The sequence below is a fragment of the Lemur catta genome, chromosome 9 (assembly GCF_020740605.2).
Source record: "Lemur catta isolate mLemCat1 chromosome 9, mLemCat1.pri, whole genome shotgun sequence".
Lineage (NCBI taxonomy): Eukaryota > Metazoa > Chordata > Mammalia > Primates > Lemuridae > Lemur > Lemur catta.
Genome location: NC_059136.1, coordinates 81,423,328 through 81,446,061, shown reverse-complemented (window position 1 = coordinate 81,446,061; position 22,734 = coordinate 81,423,328). Strand labels below are relative to the sequence as shown.

General features: G+C 36.9%; 1 protein-coding gene across 1 annotated transcript in view; it reads right to left on the bottom strand.

The window, feature by feature from the left end:
- Window positions 1-22,734, bottom strand: part of EYA1 (EYA transcriptional coactivator and phosphatase 1) — a 150,772-nt gene that overhangs the window by 74,365 nt on the left and 53,673 nt on the right. The window contains exons 7-8 of the mRNA XM_045560905.1: window positions 20,568-20,650; window positions 19,964-20,150 (exon numbers count right to left, since the gene is read on the bottom strand). Of these exons, the coding sequence (XP_045416861.1) occupies window positions 19,964-20,150; window positions 20,568-20,650 (270 nt within the window). The remainder of the gene's footprint in view (window positions 1-19,963; window positions 20,151-20,567; window positions 20,651-22,734) is intronic.

Here is a 22,734-nt window from a genome sequence, read left to right as displayed (position 1 = left end):
ACTCTCAAAAATCAACATAGGTAGAAGCAAACGTCATCTTAACAGATGACATGGCAAGGCAAAATCAGGAAGACTGAAAGGAAGAATGCAGAGAGGGTGAACTCTAATACAAGAAGGAGAGGACAGCTTCCCTCACAGGGAGGCAGATGCATCCACTTGTGCTACTGGCCAAAGCAATCACATCCATCCATCGGGCATATTTCTGCTTATATTAATAGGTTTTTAAATTAGTTTTTCTATGGTGGGGAAAACTGTTCTGTGAAGCTGAGTTTTATTATATTACTTTAAGGTAAATAAGTAGGATTGCATCTTACTCCAGGGATGGACAATGTGAAAACCAAATTTAATCAAAATTACCCAGAACTTCTCTCAACCAGCTACACTGTGAGAGGCAAAGGCAGTGAAACTAATCAGTGGGACAGCAGGGGAGGGGTCATGTTTACGGTGGAGCATAGAGACCAACTTGCCCACACTATTTAATTTTTAATTTTCTTTTTGTGTGTGTGTGCGTCTAGGGTCTAGAGCAGGGGTCAGTAAATTTTTCCTGTGATAAGACAGACAGTGAATATCTTAGGCTTTCTGGGCCATGTGGTCTCTGTTGCAACTATTCCATTTTTCTGTCACAGTGGCACATAGACATGCAAAGTAGGATACAGATTTCCTTTTGGTTGATACAGGCACCAGACACATGCATCTTGAGTGTTTTTTTGTTTTCATCTCTAATGTAAAAGCCAGGTGCAGGCACCAACCCTAATGAAACTGGTGTAAGACAGGCACTGCCCATGAGTGGGCTGCTCAGGGCACTTGTTTACTGGGCTCACTGTGGTCACCGAATCTGGAGGACACAATCACTCATTACACGAGCAGGCAAGCACAACGGTGATACCAGGTAATGCACTGCTTCTGAGAAAAGAAAAACTCAAAAACCTTACCATTGTCACACCCTGCTGTTCACTATACAGGAAAACTAGGAAGTTGAGGCAAATGGACAAAAGGCACAAAGGTCTTTCCCACTGAGGTTTTCCCTGACTCAAAGTGACCTCTAACAGCTGAATCTGACAAAGGCTTCTAACACTCCCATCTCTAATCCTCTAGACAATACTGTGTAAGATGGGGTCTTCTCTTCTGTGAGGTAGCTGGGGAGGGCCACCTAGAGTCAACCTGTATTGTCAGAGATCTTTGAATTGAAGCCAAAATTCCTATTATTCTCAAAGCTCTAAAGAAATTCCAGTGGTGGTCTAAACTTCATGCTTTAATTCTCCTATGACTGAATGCAATACCATTGAAACTAAATGCTCACAACAGAGAATCTATGTGTATGCACACATTCATTCAGCCAACTTGCTTTTTTTTCCTGATAAAAGGGGAACAGTGTTGGAAAACTCTTAAAATGTCTTAATATAACTTTATTTTTTTAAAAGAAAACCATTTTTGAAACGAATCAATTTAAAGTCATCTTAGTGCTGGATCTAATCTGTCCACACCACCCTTTACCACTGAAGTTTTGGGAATGAATGGGGTTTTCTTACATTGTTGTATTTTCAATGGTCATTAACGCCACTTCTATACTGACAATGGACTGCAACCTCCAACGTTGCTGAGGTTCACTCTGTCCCACCACTGGGCACCTTTCCCTTCCTACTACCGGGCCCTGGAGTTTGTGGTATTCTGATTCAAGAGACACCACTATAGTTAACATTTTGGTTCTCAAGTTTCCTAAACAGCTAAATGCATTTTCCTGCTCATGTTCTTAGAAGACTCCTACACCTCCATCTCTGTTAATCTGTGAGGATGGCCACTTCTGCTTGGACTCGATCTTAAACATCTGAATGAACGGTAAATATGTAATGTTTCTCTTCTCAGGGAGCCATATCTCTGGCCATTGTCTCTGGTCTGCTGACCACGGACTCTGATTCATCCTTCCCTCATGTATGATCACATTTCACCAATACCTGTGGCCAGAGCCAGCTTCCTGGACATGCAACCTGTGCACTCACACAGGGCTTTGTGTTCAGATGGGCCCATCCATTATGCAGCTGGTCCTGCCTGCGGCTATCACGAACACATTCCTAAGCCCGGGAAGCAAGTGCTACCTTTGGATTCTGTGGTAAGATAGGGCACCTTCTATGTGCCAGGCAACGTGCTCAGCATCAGAGATCGGACCAAGCAAGATGACGGTTCCTGCCCTTGTGCAATCTTTAATGCTGCCTGTATTTATTACGCACCAGGGGTGTGGTGAGGAATAGCACGATGCAGCTTGCACCCAGAAAACAGAAGCAACCACTTTGTACGCTCCTCGCCTGGCTCTACCTGCCTGCCAGTACTTTGTATAGGACTTTCTGTGATCCTAAGGCCAACCCCTCCTTTGGGCAGGAGACCCCAGCCACTCTCAGGGCCTCCAGCCAGTGTCCCCTCCCTTGTGGATTCTCCACATATGTATACAGGCTAGATGTGTTTCCTGCCTAAAAAGTATCCCCCACTTCTCCCTCTAGGTTCTGCCCTATTTATTTTATCACCTTGTAGTACATAACAAAAAACACTGAAAGAACTGTGAATCCCTGCTGCTTAAACTTCCTCTTCTCCCATTTTCTCTTGAACCCACTCCTATGGAGCTATTTTCTCCAATACTCCCCTTTATCAAGTTCACAAATGACCCCCCTCCTCTGTCAAATCCAATGGTCAAGTCTCAATTTCCATCTTTCTCAAGCCTTTTGCATCACGCACAGCCGATCATGCCTTCCTTCTGCAACACTTGCAATCCTCAGCCTCTGGAAGACCCGTGCTCAGCTCTCCTCCTGCCTCCCTGGTTCCTCCTTCCTTGTCTCCTCCACTGGCCATTTCTCCTCTTCTAGGTTGGCTGATCCTGGGAGGCCCTGGGCTCAGTGCTCGGCCTTCTACCCTTCTGGATTTGCACCTACACCCCTGTCACTCATCCAGGCATACAGCTTTAAATGGCATCTGTATGCTGAAGACTCACAAATCTAGGCTCTAAACTATCTCACGATCATTGGACTTATTTGTCCAACAATTGAACTTACTTCGCCACTTCCCCTTAGATTTATAATAGGCATCTCAAACCTCATCATCTCTTCAGCACCACCATTTCTTCCTGACGTTTTCCCGTCTCAATAAAGAGCAACTATACTTTTCCAGCTGTTTGGGCCAAAAACCTCAGTGCCATTCATGATCTCTCTCTTCTCCTCTCCCTTACATTTAACCTATTGACACATTCTGGAAGCTCCACCTTCCAACCCCTTTAGAATCTGACCACTTTCACCACCTGCACCTCTGCCCCTGAGCCTGGCCACCATCACTTCCCACCGGGACACGGGAATCATCTTCTAGTTGATTGCTTCACTGGCCCCTTTGCCTAATTACAACTTATTCTACACCCATGACCAAAGAGATTAGTTTTAAATGTAATGAAATCATGCTGCTCTTCTGCTTAAACACTGCTTATCTCATTCAAAATAAAATCCAAAGTCCTGCCCGTGCCCAAGAGGCAGCTATGATGGCTTCTCTTCCTCCCTAACCTCACCCGCGACCCCTTTTCTCTCCCAGTTGGCTCCAACCACACTGGCCTTCTTGGCACTTGCAGAATCCACCAAGCACAGTCCTGCCTGCAGGCCCCGGTAACCACTGTTTGCTTTCTCTAGAACACTCTTCCCTCCTCCCCTCCTTCAGGGCTCTGCTGAAGCATCACCCTGCCTGACAATTCCTCAGAAATAGCTTCCTGCCCCAGCGCTGCTCTTCTTATCCAGCTATCCATGCTTCCAGGCACTTCCCACTACCAGATGCATCTTATATTTACTTGTCACCTGTGCCCTCAGATAGAATATAAACTTCCTAAGGGCAGAGACTTTATTTTATTCACTGCTGAATTCCCTGTGTCTAGAACAGTGCCTGGAACATATCAGAGGCTCAATAAATGTTTGTTGTTTTCACAATCTGGCATGTAGAGCACCCCCATTCACACAGCAAAATGCACACAACCATTGATAATCCCCCACATAAAGGTCCATTGAACCACTCTCTTGAGGAATGTGTCACAGGTAAATATTAACAATGTGCCTTCATGCTCATTGGGGAGGATCTGACAGGAAGAGAACTCAGATACACTTGGTTCGTTATCCCATTTTCTAGGTTCAACTCATTCAAACAGTGCAGAGCCAGGAAGAGACCTTACCTCCTTATCCATTCACAGCAAAAGAAAACTGAGGCTGGACTGGGGCTGAGAAATGGAGGAGTAGACAGAACAGGGATCCTTCTAGGGCTTTGGGATTATTTCTACCCTTGATTTATTCAGAGATGTATTACTGTCCCCAGTGAACAGATGAAAAGATCGAATATGGCATGGATGCGGAGAGACAGGAACACTCATACACTGCTGGTGGGACTGCAAACTAGTGCAACCTCTGTGGAAAGCAATATGGAGACACCTTAAACAGATACAAGTAGACCTACCATTTGATCCAGCAATCCCATTATTGGGCATCTACCCAAAAGAACAAAAGACATTCTATAACAAAGATATCTCCACCCGAATGTTTATAGCAGCACAATTCACAATTGTGAAGATATGGAAACAACCCAAGTGCCCATCAATACATGAGTGGATTAATAAAATGTGGTATATGTATACCATGGAGTACTACTCAGCTATAAGAAATAATGGTGATATAGCACCTCTTGTATTTTCCTGGAAAGAGTTGGAACCCATTCTACTAAGTGAAATATCCCAAGAATGGAAAAGTAAGCACCACATGTACTCTCCATCAAATTGGTTTCACTGATCATTACCTAAGAGCACATTTAGGAATAACATTCATTGGGTGTCAGGCAGATGTGTGTGGGGGGGAGGGGATGGGTGTATACATACATAATGAGTGCGATGCACACTGTCTAGGGGATGGACACGTTTGAAACTCTGACTCGGGGGATGGGGGGGGCAAAAGCAATATACATAACCTAAACTTTTATACCCCCACAATATGCTGAAATAAGAATAAAAAAAATAACAGAAAACCAAAAATGGAACTGGGATCAAAGAAAGGGCAAAAAAATAAGATAAAATAAAAAATAAAATAGTGAAGGAAAAAAAAAATGAAGGGCCTCCAGCTAGCATGTACCCAGGCCTGTCGTCTCTGAAGCCTCCACTCCAATCTGCCTCTTCCTGCCTCGTGCACCTTCCAGACCTGGCTAGCTTCAGGCCCTCACTCCTCAGAGCCAGAAGTTTCACCTGGCAATGATGAGGACAGAGAGGCTGTGCAGCCTCTGATGGCCACCTGCCTGGGGACACTTGGCTGCCACTTTCTACTGCAGGTTTGAGGACAAAGGAGAGCAGCTTCCCAGGACCAGGGCTAGCCACTGACTCCAGAAATAGGATCTTCTTTCCTTTCACTGTTTGGGAAATAACCCACCTGCAGACACAGTGGCTCTTACAAATTTTGGTCCGTCTGCACATGCTCCCTAATTTACAGGACAGAACATGGAAATTGATTAGTTCAAATTTTGCTGTAATAGACAGCATAAAAAATTAAGACTTTAGGGTCTACGTACATTCCAGAATGGCCTTGGTAACTTGAAATTTACATAATTATCTGGATGTTATCTGGCCTTCAGGTTTCTCAACAGTAAAATGGGGGGAGCATCATTGTGAAGATTCTATCAAATGATGCATACTAAAGTACTGTATACAGCCATGTTATTGTTACTGTGTTAAGTGAATTGCTCAAAGTCACCTGTCTAGGTTCAGTAATCATATTTGCAAAGATGATTACAAACTGATCTTCCAGTTCAAAAATGGTTTCATCCTTTAATGAAATTTAAATATAAGTTCGTTCCAATGGAAATGACACCCTGTCATTTTTCTCTAGCCGTGAATAAATATCCCTTCCCTTTCTTCTGTCTCTCCCTCATTTGCATTTTTCAATGCTGAGGATAAATTTCATCTCCTTTGTTAATTTTTTTCTCTGAACACTTTATATAAGAAATCTCTGCTCCTGCATTCTTCCCGATTACTTTCTTCTTCTAGCATGGCATTTTTAAAATTGAATTTTTATTAGGTTTGGCTGCACACATGGCTGTTTTCTTTAGTAGTAAGATGCGCCTTGAGGACAGGGAGTAACTCTCTCTTGCTTTCTGTACCCTCACAGAACCCAAGTGTACTTTGAAAGTAAGAGATGCCCAATGACTAGCTAATGAAACATTGAAGCGTATCATCAAACCCTCATTTTCATATATCAGTAAAAGAAACCATGTTTTCTACTTTTCCTTCAATCTGGGAATAGTGTGATAAATTTAATAGCACGATTAAGGCATACTTCTCAAGGGAAGTGTGTATTCTTTGTAATCTTTACCAATAGCAAAGCTGAGTCCAGGGAGGTAATTAGATGAACAAACACACTGAAACACATACTTTAGGAAAAACATTAAATGAGAAACCCGAAAGGAAAGAGACTCCAAGCAAAGCCGCAGTTCTCAGGATGCCTGAAGGGAGAACATTTAAAAGGTAGTCAGGGATGGAAGATAAAATAAATTGCAGAAGCTAAAAAAAATAAGATCCATGGTAGAGAAAGTGAATGTTTATATTGGGAGCTATTTTACAATTGGCAACATGCTTTTTTATTTAAAATAGCCAAACTGAAACTAATAACAAGCCTATAAATTAGACAGGGCAGGTCTGGGACTTTGAGTAGAAAGAAGATGGAGAGGTGTGTGCTTTTGGGGGGCTATAATTATATGAGGCTCCTGAAGAGGTTTTTGTGAACATATTAACCACAAAAGTGATATTTTCAAAATTGTGGCTGGAACACAATTTGCAAAGTAAGTGCTTCCTGAGCATGGAGTGGTTGTGGTGAATCTTTTCTCTGGCTCTTTGTCTCATTGAATAAAACATTTTAATTCTTATTTTCTGAATAATTTATAGCCTACCCTTCTTCAAGAAGAGTTTAAGATAACCCCTCCAAATATATATATAATAACTACATAGCAATCTTTTTAAAAAATGAATCAGTACATTAGAAAACTTTGAGTCAGAAAGGTAAAGCAAAGCCAGGGAGAGAGTGGTCCGCACAGATCTTCTAGCCCGAAGGTTTGCACTCAACCAACGCAGGGCACAAGCATGGACAGTTCTCTCACTCATGGGCCGCAGAATATGTGACAAATCAATTTCTCAACAAAAATGTAGGTGTTCCTAGTGCAGAAATGAGATGCAAATGCCTCACAGGCCTGCTGTCCCACAGGCCTGAGGGACGCTGTGGAATGCCAGCACCACATCCACATGGTAAGTAAAACAGAAGTTTCACAAGATTCCTACTTCTAAGGCTGATACAGCTGACTCTTACTCAAGAATTCACTATTTCAGAGCACAGACTGCTAAGATGAGGCATCTTATTTATCTTAAGGGTAAAAATTTAAAATATCTAGAAGGATGGGGCCATTACATATCTTTCTGCTAGCTGACAAAAACAAGATCCTCCTTTGAGTTTTGCAGCAATGAGATATGAGGTTATACCAATGTGTTACTTTGAGTGCAGTGATTGGTCACTGGGTTGAGTGGAGACCCATGTGCTTTACTAAGTTAGCCCTGCTGAGAACAGAAATGACATTCTCTTATGAAAATTAGGAGGCCCAACCAGCAAATAATCCTGGACATGGAAGGCCACAGTCTTGAGGGAAGGCCCATTAAATTTCCCAAAAAACACTTGGGATCTACATAGACCTATAAAGTAATGGCCCATCAAACTTTCAGAGTTACATGTGATAGTGGGACTTTGATAATTTAATACTGGGAGATTTTTTTAAATCAGATCTTGGCCAAACAAACAAAAAACAGGACCTCAGCCAGGCCCTGAATAAATTACATTATATTATTTTAGATTCTCAGTGAATGTTACTTTATCAAAGGATAAAAGACTTAAAGTAAAGGAACCTTGATAATTTTAAGTTATCAGCCATACAAGGCTCCCATAAAAACTTTTGTAAAATAAACTGAAAGCAAGCAAACTTGTTGACTAGTCTTATAGGGTTAACTAGTAGTCTGAGACCAATAGACATTAATTTAGAGAATTGCTTTGCATTTCGACCTTTATTCTATAACCATTATTCTTCTTTCACACAGGTTCTAATTGAGGTCTCCTAGGTAACCTAATTCCTCAGTCAAGGTGTAGTAACTAAATTACAGTTTCATTATCCCTAGAGTATGGCCATTATCCACTCTCCAGTACCCCATGGAAAACCTGGTAGAAACTTCTATCAACCTTTTCACACTTTGCAACCACTGGTTTAAATCTCCCACAGCCATTCTAGGTGAAGGAAGCCAAGGGCTCTAGTCTCCGATACAACCACAACACACAATGTACAACAGTCACGAACTTCAGAAGGGAAGAACACTTCGGCTTACTGAGTGAGGCCAGGGACTTGTCCTTTCTTATCACCTCTACAACCCCAGCGCCAAGCATGGTGCCTGGCACTCCACACAGCAAGCACTTACAAATATCTGTTGAATGTCTGAATGGACGAAACAGACATTTGAGGGCCTGGTATATGCCAGGCAGTTTGCTAGTCACTTACATCATTCATTCTCACAGTCATCCCATACACAAGAGTGGTATTAACCTCATTTCACGGAGAAATATACATCAAGGAGCTAAGCGACCTGCCCAGAGTACTTGGTAGAACCAGTATGCAAACCCAGGTTAGCCCAACTCCAAATCCCTAGCTACCACTCCAGTTTCTCTAAATTGTATTCCAAGGAAGAGTGGTAGCCAGAGATGCTCAATGATAATCCCAGGGGAGAGGGTAAGGGGAGCACAGGTGGAAAGTGGTACCTGGCCAGGCAACACTCGGAAGTACCACTGGTACATTATATTCAATTCTCAATGAATATTGCCGCATCAAAGGATCAGAAAAGACTTAAAGTAGAGGAACCCCTGTAACTTTAAACATGGTAACTTGTGTCCTTAACTGATTCTACCTTGGCGGTCATTAAAGGATAAAAGGACATCCATCTCCATCTCCATCTCCATCTCCAGGAGGCAGTTGTGCTGCTAGGGAAGTGTGAGAAAGGCCACCCCACGCCCTTCTGTCTCCCAAGGTTACCACTCCAGTGTACCATCAAGAGACATTGCTGATGGCAGGCCGTGCTGCTTTGGAAAAATTTAATCTTTCTGGATTCCTTCTTATTCAGTAAAGTAGAGGTCTTCGGCAAAAGAATCAAGAGGTCACTTCTAACTTAAAATTAAAAGCTTCCCTATTGCCCAACTGCTTTATGCTAAAGTTATTCAAGTGGATTTATAGATTGAGAGCTGTCAATTCACAAACTGGCTACATTCTAAATATTTTTAGTCGGTTGTTTGAAACTCAGAAGCCATTTTCTTGTAGAAATGATGGCAGACATGATTTCCACACCAACCCATGATTACCAAGTCAATCAATAATCCAGATGAAATACTACATCTATATAATGTAAAATAGTAGAAAATTATACCCTTAAATACCAGCAGTTACATAAAAGTGAAAAATAGTAAAACTTATCTTAAATAATGGCATTGAAGAAAATGCAATTTTAATTTTAGGAAGAGGCACTTGGTGAAATTTCTGAAAGACTCGTAAGTATTTTCAAAAACTTTAGAAGGTGATGGCACTGGATTAAAGTGCCCACTTTCACTGTAAAATAGATGGCTTCCCTTCTCCTTTATACAAGTAGCATTATCCCTACATTTAGTGCTCATCAACCATGAGCTGCAAGTAGAGACATAAAAAAGAAAAGAGAAAAAAAGAAAAAAAGGCGAGGTGGAGAATGAGGTCCTTGGGAGTAAGTTGTGGCAAACTGTTCCCTAAGCAGGTCCATGACAGGGAACTGTTAATTAGGATAAAGGGGAAGGGGGAAAGAACAGAGTCAGGAAAGTGGAAGATGAAAGAGAAAGTGTGCAATTGGCTGTTGGATTATCCACAATATCCAAACTGGTTTTACGATTCAGTGAATACTTACAACAAGATAACCCAAAATATGCTACATACGTTTCCCCTCTAAGTTCAGACCTATATTATTTTATCAGTAAGCAGAGCTCATTCAAACATTAAACACATATTTAACTGAATACCTCCAAATATATGCCTTTGCTGAGTGTGTGAGTGTTTAAAGAAAGTGAAGACCATGTAGCTACTACCCTTAGGACTTGTTTACATTTTCATTTTTCTGCTTGTTTAAAATTTCCGACAGAGTGGTTTTGAGAAGCAGCCTTTTACTGATTAAGAACTCAAGTTTGAAGCCAAGCTTCCAGGGGTTTAGTCCTGGTAGTGTCACCAACCTCTCCTTAGCTTTCCTGTCTGTAAAATGGGGATAATGACAACACTGTCTAGCTCACAGAGCTGGGAAGGAATTAACTATGTTTATACATGAACAGTGCTTTACAACAATGCCTGGCACTAGTAACCACTCAAAAATATTAGTCACTTACATTTATATGTATAATCTACAACAAAAATACTTACTGAAATTTTCTCTGTATGTTGTCTAGCGAAAAAAGCAAGGTTCATTAACAGTCTGTATAGTATTCTATTATATGCAAGGGGGAAAAAGGTATACACACCTGAATGTGGGGAAAAAAGGTCGGGGCGGGGGCAGGTGCTCTGCGTATGTTTACATAGGCAAAGAATATCTTTGAAACTCTGCTGAAAGAAACCAAAGGGCTCAGAGTGTGGAAGATGAAGGAAGGTTTATTCTTCTCTGTAAACACTCTGTGCCTTTATACTTTTGTCTTATGTTCATGTATTATTGTTCAGTAAATTTAAAAATATTCATTAAACAAAAGTATTTGGATATCTAGCTAGGAATAAAATTAGTAGGCATTAATCCATCAATTCTGCCTTTATTTAAAACTTAATCCAAGACCCATTTGCTGAACTATGCAATCCCAATTAACTGGAGGGAGGCAAACATGTATAACTTTGTATGTCCTCTTCTCAACTCTTTCCAACTAAAAAACTGAATCAGTTAATACTGATGTCCTTCACCTTAATTAAACAAGGGAACTTGTTACATTGATTTGTGTTGATTCCCACAGAACACTTAATACTTTCAAATAATAAATCAATTAGTTACAAAAGAAGATAAAATAATAAATGTTTCAGAGGGGGTAAACTAAGTCAATTAGCTCAAAATTACATGCTTTCTTATTTTGACTATTCATATGTTAATACAAATCATATGTTATGTATAAACATGAGAAAGAATTTCATATTGGAATTCAGTGTACTAAAATTGACTCTATAAGGCATCCCAACATCTGGCTAACTAATTGAAAAAATTAGGCAAGCCAGTAATGAGGCACAAAATGGGTAAATACTAAAAGAATGAATTTTTCATTTCTTGGAAACACAGTCCAAAATTCACAGGTAACAAAACTCATTTTTATGGCATTGCTGACAATACAAAACAAAGAGTGAATTTTATTTCCATGAATTTTATAATCTCATTAAGGTTACCACTGTATATCCTCTGGGAAAAAAGAAAGAAAGAAAGAAAACAAATGCCATCAAGACAAACAAACCCAACAACCCAAAACAAACATCTGTTTTGTCTTCTCACATCTTAACAGCCTGGCTATTTTAGATACAAATATTTGTTTTGCTGACAAATGTTTCCAAAACGTTAGTTAAAATTGTTTCACTGAAATAGTTTATTTTTGAGCTGAACAAATTGCAAACTTCTCCCAAGTCCACAGGGCATCTGTGAAAACGAGCAAGTATGGCCTACAGATTTTCCAAACTGTTCCCTCAGCAAAATATAGGCAGCGAGATGCCTGCTATTGCAAATCTCAGGATATTTCCCCAGTGAACAGATGTGGGCATGTTAGGTAGTATAGACAAGACCCAAATTTCCTGCATTTAGCGGGAAGATAGCTGGCAATTTAGTTTTTCACCCTGTCACGCTGAGTTCCTGTGAGAGCTCAGAGTTCTGCAACTTTGCACAAGAACATTCCCCTGTTTTTCAGGCGCTTTGCTCTACTTTCTTGTGCCTTGGCAGGGATCAAAGAAGCAGAGGGAACAAATGGTTTCCCATGCATATTGAATTCCCTCTTATACTGATTTTTCTTCTGTCATTTGAAATTCAATATTGGCAAGATTCCCGTACATCACCTTAACCAGTAAATTGTCTGCATGCGGTCAGTGTACATGAAGGTAGATTTCAACATCAAGTTTTTGGTAAGAAATTCAAATGAACAAATCCTTTGAAAAATTGACTTTTCTAGGACATTCATTCTAAAACTTATTCCTAATAAGTAATTAGCTTTTATTTCACATTAACCTAAAATGTAATGTTTTACTCACCATGCACTCTTCCTTTCTCTCTGACTGCTTTGTATTATTTTAAAAACACGTTATAGGTGAATAGTCCTTTCATAAAAATATAGCCTCAAAATTCTTGATTAACTTAATACTACCTAATGTTTATTGAGCATTTAAGAGCTATGTGCCTCATTTTCCTCATCTGTAAAATGGGAACAAATAGTCCCTATCTCATGGTGTGTTTTAAGATTGCATGTGATAATGAATGTAAAGCTCTGAGCACAACAATTGTGTTTAACTGTATTTTACTATGTATGATGATAATAGCTGTCATAATTATTATGATATAGTTCTAAAAGATTTTGGATAAGAAATATGTTTTCAAGGCAAATTATTTAAATACAGCATAGTAAGTGGATTACAAATGAGTGTTCACATTTTGATTATACACATGAGTCATATGATAAAGAAAAAATACGTTTAAAAGAATGGTTAAGGTGCTTTTTTAAGACAAATCAATTAAAAAATTTCATGACAATACTCTCAAATATTTTTATCATTTTTAAAAACATGTATTAAGTTATATTGGTAGTAATATGCCTTAAGCTGTAAGGGTTCAGTACAAGGCAATAACACACTGTACATCTTAGTGGCTAAGAGATGATACTGTTAGTTTAGATATTAGCCCAAAAGGAAAAACATCTTCAAATTTCTTTTTTCCCTCTCTACATTTTGAAAATAGAAGAAAATCATCGACTTTGTAAAGAATTGTTTTCAAAAAGAAATTAACAATGAGTGAAATCAATCAATTAAAATTTAAAGCAATCATGGATATAATTGTAACACGGTCTTACAGTCTTAGATTGAACAAGGGAAAAAAGTTGATTCAGATCAAAATTTTCTTTCATAGTGAGATCTGAATTTATAAGAAACTACACACATTTTCTAATAATAGAAAGCCATTTAATTGGTAAAATGTGAATAACTGGGTGACTAATGATATCTACTTACACCAAATTTCTAAGATTTTTTTCTCTAATAAAATGTTTACAAATATATACCTCATTCAAAGTGAGGGTACCAATGGTAATAAAAATAAAAATATTTTGAAGTAAGTGAAAATGAAAAGAAGAACTTATCAAATTTTGTGGGATGCAACAAAAACAGTGCTTAGACAGAAATTTATAGCATTGAACACATATATTAGAAAAGAAGGAAGATCTAAAATCAATAATTTAAACTTCAGTCTTAGGAAACTATAAAAAGAAAAGCAAGATACCTCAAAAGCAAGTAGAAGAAAAGAAGTAATGAAAATCAGAGCAGTGAATAAAATTAAACAAATGGGAAAACAATGGGAAAAATCAATGAAGCTAGCTCTTTGAAAAGATCAATAAAATGACAAACCTCTAGCCAGGGTAACCAAGATAAAAACAAAGAATACACAAATTACTATTATCAGAAATGAAAGAGGGCCAGGAATAGCCTTCCCATGGACATTAACAGGAGAACAAAGGAATATTATGAACAGCCCACAAATTAGATAAACTAAATGAAATGGACAAATTCCTTGAAAGATACAATCTACCAGAACTCACACAGAGAGAAAGAGATAATCTGAATAGGCCTGTATCTATTAAAGAAATTGAATTAACAATTAAAAACATTCCAAAAGAGAAAGTACTAGAGCCAGATGGGGGTCACTGATGAATTGTATGAAATACTTAAGAAACAATTGTTACAATTCTCTACAATCTGTTCCAGAAAACAGAAGCAGAGGAATGTTTCCTAATTCAGTTAATGAGGCCAGCATTACCCTAATATTGAAACATTACAAAGATATTTGTAGACCTTACAAAGATGTGAAAAAGATATAAATATAGACAAAGACATTACAAGATATGAAAACTATAGATTAGCATCTCTTATGACCATAGATATCAAGATCCTCAACAAAATATTAGTAAAACTGAATCCAACAATGTCTAAAAAGAATTATACACCATGACCAAGTGGGATATATTTCAGGTATGCAAGGATGGTTCAACACTTGAAAATCAGTTAATGTAATTACATCAATTGGCTAAAGAAGAAATATCATATGATCATATCAACAGATGCCTAAAAAGCATGTCAAAATCCAGCACCCATTCATAAATAAAAACTCTCAGTAAATTAGGAATAGAGGGGAGCTTCCTCAAGGAGATAAAGAACATCTTAAAAAAAGAATGCTACAGCTAGCATCATACTTAACAGTGAGAAACTAGATGCTTTCTCCCTGAGATCAGGAATAAAGCAAGGATGTCCCTCTTTCAACTCACTTCAACATTATACTAAGGTCCTAGTTAATGTGATAAGAAAAGGAAATAAGAGGTATATAGATTGGGAAGGAAGAAATAAAACTGTCTTTGTTTACAGAAGACATAACTGACTATGTAGAAAATATCAAAGAATCAACAAAAACAACAATAAAAACTCCTGGAACTAATTCAATTGCTTTCCTATGTACTAGCAATGAGTGATTGGAATGTGAAATTAAAAACATACCAAAATTTCCATCAAAAAAAAAAAAAGAGAGAGAGACAGAAAGAAATACTTAGGTATGAATTTAAAAATGTGTAAGATTTATATGAGGAAAATTACAAAACTCTGATGAAAGAAATCAAAGATCTAAATAAATGCAGAGATAGTCCATGCACATGGATAAGAAGATTCAGTACTGTCAAGATGTCAGTTTGTTCCAATTTGATCTATAAAGTCAATGTAATTCCAGTCAAAATTTCAGAAATTTACTTTGTGGATACTGACAAGCTTATTCTCAAGTTTATATGGAGTGGCAAAAGACCCAGAGTAGCCAACACAACATTGAAGGAGAATAACAAAGTTGGAGGACAGACATTATCTGACTTTAAAACTTACTATAAAGCTACAGTAATGAACACAGTGTGGTACTGGTGAAAGAATAGACAAACAGATCAATGGAACAGAATAGGGATCCCGGAAATAGCCCCATATAAATACAGTCAACTGATCTTTGACAAAGGAGCAAAGACAATAAAGACAGTTTTTCCACAAATGATGCATGAACAACTAGACATTTACATGCAAAAAAAAATCAATCTAGACTCTGACCTTATACCTTTCACAAAAATCAGTTGAAAATGGATCAGAGAACTAAATATAAAATGTAAAACTATGAAATTTCTAGACAGTAACACAGGAGAAACTCTAGATGATCTTGGATTTGGCAATCAGTTTTTAGATACAACACCAAAGGCATGATACTTGAAAGATAAAACTGATAAACTGAATTTTATTAAAATCAAAAACTTTTCTGCAGAAGACACCGTTAATAGAATGAAAAGACAAGCCACAGACTGGGAGAAAGTATTTGCAAAACATATATCTGATAAAAGACTTGTATTCAAAATGGACAAAGAAACTCAATAATAAGAAAACAACCTGATTAAAAAGTGGGCAAAAGATCTGAACGGACACTCAACAAAGAAGATATATAGATGGCAAATAAGCATATGAAAAGACACTCCACATCATATATCATTAGGGAACAAATTAAAACAAGATACCACTACACATCTATTAGAACAGCCAAAATCCAAAATACCAACACCACCAAATCCTGGCAAAAATGTGAAGCAACAGGAATTCTTACTTATTGCTGGTGAGAAAACAAAATGGTACAGCCACTTTGGAAGACAGTTTGGCAGTTTCTTACAAAGTTAAACACAGTCTTACTATATAATCCAGCAATCACACTTCTAGGTATTTACCAAAAATAAGTTGAAAGCCTGTATCTACACAAAAACCTGCACACAAATGTTTACAGCAGCTTTATTCATAATTGTTCTAAACTGAAAGTAACCAAGATGTCCTTTAATTAGGGGTGGGGGAAGACTAGCATTGCTAGTTGATGAGCAGGCATGAATTTATTGAATACAATAAATAAATTAAAATCCTACGGAGTGACCAGAAAACATCTTACTATATTTCTGAAGGTAGATGGATTCTTACGTACCCCAAGATAATGTAAATTTTGTTTTATTAAGATAGTCAATACATGGCTAACAAACATTTTTGAAAAATGAATGCAAAGGCACTATTTATAGTTTTTCAAATAGACCAAAATTTTGGGATTAAACTTTCATATTTAAGTTATATTATTTTTAATGTATTAAACTGTGCATACAAACGATAATATAGCTTTCAATTTTTAATTATAAACACATAAACTAATTTTGAACTTAAATTCATGAAGAAGTACATGTTTATAAGGCATACTACATACCTTCATAGATATAAAAGATACCTAGTCTTTAAATAAACAAATGAGTTCTTACACGTGCGCTCTGAAAAATATTTACAAGGTTATCTTTATATGTCCACTATGACAAAACAATTCTATGAATAATCACAAAGTATGAGAGGTGCACACATGCACCTATAGATTTGTCTATACTGCATAGCACCCTTAAGTTGAAAGGCAGAAACCTGGTTATACACAAGATCAGATAGTGACTAGAGTCTAACTTTGCAGTATTATAAAATACTGACTTTAAACCTGGTAGATTTTTAAAATTAAAAGAAAAAAAGACATGAAATTATTGCAACAAAAATAAGCATTCATTATTTTAACTATTTTTTATTTCTACCTCAAAACAGAAACTATTAGATTACATTTAATAAATCATTTCTTCTAATTTCTTTTTTTTATTTTTTATTTTTTTTGAGACAGGGTCTTGCTCTGTCACCCAGGCTGGAGTGCAGTGGTGTGATCACAGCTCATTGCAGCCTCACACTCCTGGGCTCAAGCGATCCTCCTGTCTCAGCCTCCCAAGCAGCTGCAACCATAGGAGTACACCACCATGCCTGTCTAATTTTTTTATTTTTTGGAGAGATGGGGAGATGGGGTTGCGGTCTCACACTTTTGTTGCCCAGGCTGGTCTCAAACTTCCCACCTCAGCCTCCCAAAGTACTGGGATTACAGGCATGAGCCACTGCACCCAGCCCATTTCTTCTTATTCTTTCATTTAATGAATTTAAGTACTTTACCATTAAAACTTCTTTTCATCAAGAAGAGTAAGTCTATGATGTTCTATATGACCAGTAACAAAGGCAAGTTAATGCCAAAAAACAAAAAACCCAGACTAGGTCTTCCTTGAACTTTTAAAGTAAACCATTTCTTTTTCAATGTGGAAACTCGTTGAACTCTCCACTTCAAACTAGGAAACACAGGAAAGGCTGATCCATACATATTCACTTTCGGGGAAAGCAGTGAATATAAGAAATCTGAAAAATATCATTTTCTCCCCAGTTCACTTTATTCCTATTCTGTAACCATAAGATAATGAAATTGAAACAAGTACCTAAAACACTGAGGACTTTTTCAATTAAAAGCAAAAATACATCATTCACTCTTAAAATCATATATACATTTTGAAAACTATAATTTTCATTGTTTTCCGTGTAGCCTGGCTTTGTGCCCACCCATCCCAAATCCTTTCACATGGCATCACTTGTATAAACTTAGAACAATGTCAAGTTTCAGAGACAAACTCACGATATGACCAATGACCTTTTAAAAAAAATCCTCTAATCAACGTTAATTTGAGAAACATGATTAAGTCTTCACCAGTTTATTTATACTGTAGTCTTCACAACCAAAATGCCATGAATTAAATAAAATTTTTCTTCCATCTCCTTTTCTCATTCTATTACTCCTCAGACCCTAAAAGAGTTTTTCCTACTTCTCATTCACATGGCTATCCTTATTTCAAAACTCCTTTTAGACCTCAGGAAGCTTGCATGATATAGATTGCCTATATTAAAATACAACATCTCCCTAAAGTTGGGGCAAGCCATTATCTTTCCTCATGATGCCTATATGAACTTTATGGAAGTAGAGAGGAACATTATACAAAAAGTCCTACAATAAATTCAGTACCTTCTATAATAAGGTTTATCTTCAGTGTGATTATATAGATGTGAATCTATTTAAAAGACAGAAGAGTGAGACATATATACTCAGTTCTATGAACAATGTATATACACATGTAAATGGAATGAAGAATATAATACCGTTAGTTTTTTCAAAAATAAAGATAAATAGAATACAATGATCAAAGATAAAAATGTTTAAAGTTGAAATATGGAGCAGAAATAGTGAGGATTTGAAGTTAGTTGGAAGACAAGTTTAAGAATGATGTAACTTTCTCCTTTAGAATAAAGCAATGTCTGCATGCATTTCAAAAAAAGTTGAAAAGGTGGAACATGGAAAATTTAGAGGACTTTTTTAGGGGGGAGGAGATCACCTGCTAATATTGGTAATTGTTTTTTTCTTCAAGATAATTCTATAGTCAAAATTTAAATTAGCATCTGTCACATAAAAATACTTTCATGATTTTGGATAACCACCTAGAGTGAACACTCGGATGACAGCATCACAGAGGTAATGTTTTCAACATTAAGACCATTTTAACCTGCCTTGTAGCAATAGAGTGGGGTTTAGCTCTGGGAACAGGCAAGAAGAAGAAAACTTTGATGCTTTGAGAAGGATAGCTTGTCTTATAATCCATGAAGGAATGACTATATTGTTAAAAAGTTAAGGCAAAGACGTGAGAAGTACAAGAGAAAATATAGAAAATGTAGGTAAAGACCAATTCAGAGGCCGGACGCAGTGGCTCATGCCTGTTATCCCAGGCTGAGGCAGAAGGATCACTTGAGCTCAGGAGTTTGAGATTAGTCTGAGCAAGAGCTCTACAAAAAATAGAAAAAAGTCAGCCAGGCATAGTGGTGTGCACCTGTAGTCCCAGCTACTTGAGAGCCTGAGGCAGGAAGATCGCTGGAGCCCGGGATGTTGGAGGTTGCAGTGAGCTAGGCTGACACCTGGGCACTCTGGCCAGGGTGACAGAGCAAGACTCTTATCTTTAAAAAAAAAAAAAAAAAAAAAAAAACCAATTCAGGGAATTAAGCATACAACATTAAGAGTGCAGAAGGAAAGAATCAATGGAGGGGAAGGAGTATCGAAGACATAATGCAGGAAGATTTCCAGATAGAGAGGCTCTCATTTGAAAGGGTCCAGCAAAGGTTGTGCAGAAATATGAAAAATACCCAAACTCAGACACATTGTTATGAAATTCACAATAGGCCATGAGTGGGAAAGGGTGGAGCTGGGCTTGCTGTTTTCCATGATCAACCCTTTGATGCCATTTGAATTTTTTAACTCTCAGTAATATATTACTCTGATGAAAATCATTAAATTTTCTTATGATGATAAGCACCAAATTCTAGGCAATGTCGCTGATTTTAATACTCAATATGTAGTGTCCACAAATTATTTATAATTATAGTTAATAATTATAGCTAAATATTTATAATTATGCATCTAAAAGCTATATATACATCTTGAAAATTGAGTTATGTTTACAAATAAATATCTATTTCATGTGCTTTTGAAGTTTATATACTGTTTAAAAATTTTCAAATACAAAATAAGTAAAAAGTTAATGCCACGATCATACTGTTGGACTTATATTCAGTCGTTGCCAAAACTTGCCAAAATTGTACAACCACTGTATGACTATGTGACCGTAGAAAAATCCATTTAAACTACCAGAAATATAGCCTGCAGGACTAATAAAATTCACATAATTACCTGCTGTGGGATCTGTAACTGCTTGGCTGGTGATGCCAGATGGTGGTTCTTGAAGCTGGTAGGTGGCATTGGTGGATGGTGTCGTTGGGCTGGTGTTGCTGCTGGCCATATAATGTGCTGGGTATGGTGAGCTGTTATAATACTGTGCATACTGACCCTGGCTGAATCCGGGATAAGACGGATAGTCCTACCAAATCAAACCACACAAGAATAATCTGTCAAAATACTGCTGCTTATCTCTTATATTTCAAAGTATAATTGCAAATATGTGTTTCTGTGTCTTTTCTGAATTCATACAGGAGGGCATGCATGCAAAAGTATACATTAACTGACCAGCCCAGATTTGCAAACAAATTTTATGTAAGATTATATACATTCATATTTCTTCTATGATGCATTACTGGGGTGAAATTAAACCAATCTGAAAACCGAATAACCCATCATAAAAGAGTTGAAGATTTTTAAAGAAAAATAAATGAAAACTATTAAAAGGGTTAGTAAAGCTCTTACTTATAGTTTAATACAAAAAGATCTTTCTTCATATAAGAAAATCATGGTGTATTTTAAAAGATTTCGGAAGTTATATTGGCTTTTTAAAAATTACCTGCTGTGAACTGTTAAATCCAGAGGAATTTGTGAGTGAATTATTTCCTGTATATAATCCTGATGACGTTGTAAAACTGCTACCTAAAACAAAATGAAAAGAAATATGGTTTACTATGCTATGTAGAATAATTTCCTGGCTACAGAAAAATATCATTTACATAAGGCAGAGTTGGAGTTCAGTTGATCTGTAACATTAGAATCCATTGCCATGGCTAAAATTTTGTTTTCTTAAAACGGCAGATGATTTTAGTTTCACTCTATTACAAAGGATTTACAAAGAGGTTTAAATTTCTGAGGACATTAGTAATTCCTATAAACTAAGGACATAATTACGCATTTGTGCAAAAATATTAGATACTGAGCTTTCATTTCAATCTGAAAGCACACAAGATTTTTTCATCTCTCTATTAAATATGCTTAATATAAAATGATGGGATCAGATTAGATGATCTTTAAGCTTCTTGGTACCTCAAAAACCAGGATGGTACTTTGAAGAGCTTAAAATACTTTCAGATTTATATTATATGGTCATCAAAATGGCCCACTGAAGAAGCTATTTCATTATTTCATTCCACAGAAGAACAAATGGCAGCATTTGATGAAACTGACACACCAAGATTAAAGAGGAACACGATCAATGTTTCGCTGATTACATGTGCTGTCACAGAGCAAATCTTAGTTCTCTCCTTTATGTCATTTACTATCTTGCTGAACTATGCAAAACAATAACATATTGGCAAAGGTTTTTTAAAAGATTAGGGATCGGCAAATGTATAAAAAATGGTACTTATACACCTCTAAAATGGGAATTTAAATTGGCATAACCTTCCTGTTGGGCTATTTGGTTAATAACTGAGAAACTGTATACCATTTAACCCAGCAATTTTATTGGAAGGCATTTACTCTAAGAAAAACATAATTATGGATTTATACAAGGAGATAGTTAGCAAAGATGCTCTTCAGTGTTATTTCTAACAAGAAAACAGAAAGCAGCCCCAAGTCCTTAATAGGTGTTATCCAGGAAATAGACTATTATGAAGCTGTTAAAATGGTATAATGATGTTTAATGACATGAAAAATATTTTCAAACTATTTTGTAAAAGTAAAAAATAAAAACAACAGAAAGTAGTTTTGGTGATTTCATTTAAAAATATTTTTTAAAGCATAAAAAATTTTCAAAAAGCACAAAAGTTTCAGAAATGTTATCTGAAGAATTTGAACTACGGTCATGTAATATTCATTAAGGCAATACACATTTCTAAATTTTCTACTCAGAACCCATGTTGCTTCTGTAATTAGAAAAGCCATTTTTTTAAAATAAAATTTTAAGGCAAAATGAGTGGTATAAGCAATAAGTGTGTTGGCAGTTCAATGAGAAAAATCTTCAATGTGACCTCATTATTCACAGGTGGCTTCAGCTATAAAACGTGGTAGTTACTATACGCCAGTTCTTTACTTGCTACTGAACATTTGAGTATTGGCTTAAGAGACAGAAAACAGTTTTCAATTTGTCACTTATGAGTTGTTTGGGCTTTGGACAAGTCACCTAACCACTCTAAGACAGGATTTCCTTATCTGTAAAAACTGTATTTCTTAGTGTTCCTAACAGCTCAGATGAGGTAATGTTTTGGAAAGCAAAACGGACACTCTACAATATCACAGAACTGCTAGGCACTGTTATTGTTTATATTCCAGCAAACACTTCTAAAATTCTTTACTGTATTTATGTATCTTTTCCTTCTTTTTGCTTTCCCAAGTTAGATAAATATGACTTAATCTTTTTGCATATCTAAAATTCTTTTCCTATTTACTTATCAAGCATCTATGAACTTTGAAAGCCTGATCCAAGGATTTGTTATTTTTGTTAAGAACGAAAAATATTTCCTCAGATAGTTTCAAATTTAGTTATCACACAGGCTCATATTTGAGGTTTCTTCATTTGTACGTTTCAGGAATATCAATTGTTCAAAGTTTTCAGAACACCTATCTCAGATAAGCAGAGAGGTCTCACATGACTAATACTCCACCATCACCCTTGGGCCCTCACTAGACAAGCTTCCCATATTAATATCCATTTGCACGTGGCAATCACATGCTAATTAAACTTGCATTAAATACCAGGCTTATGGTGATAATTATATGGGGATAAAACGGAGACTAAGACA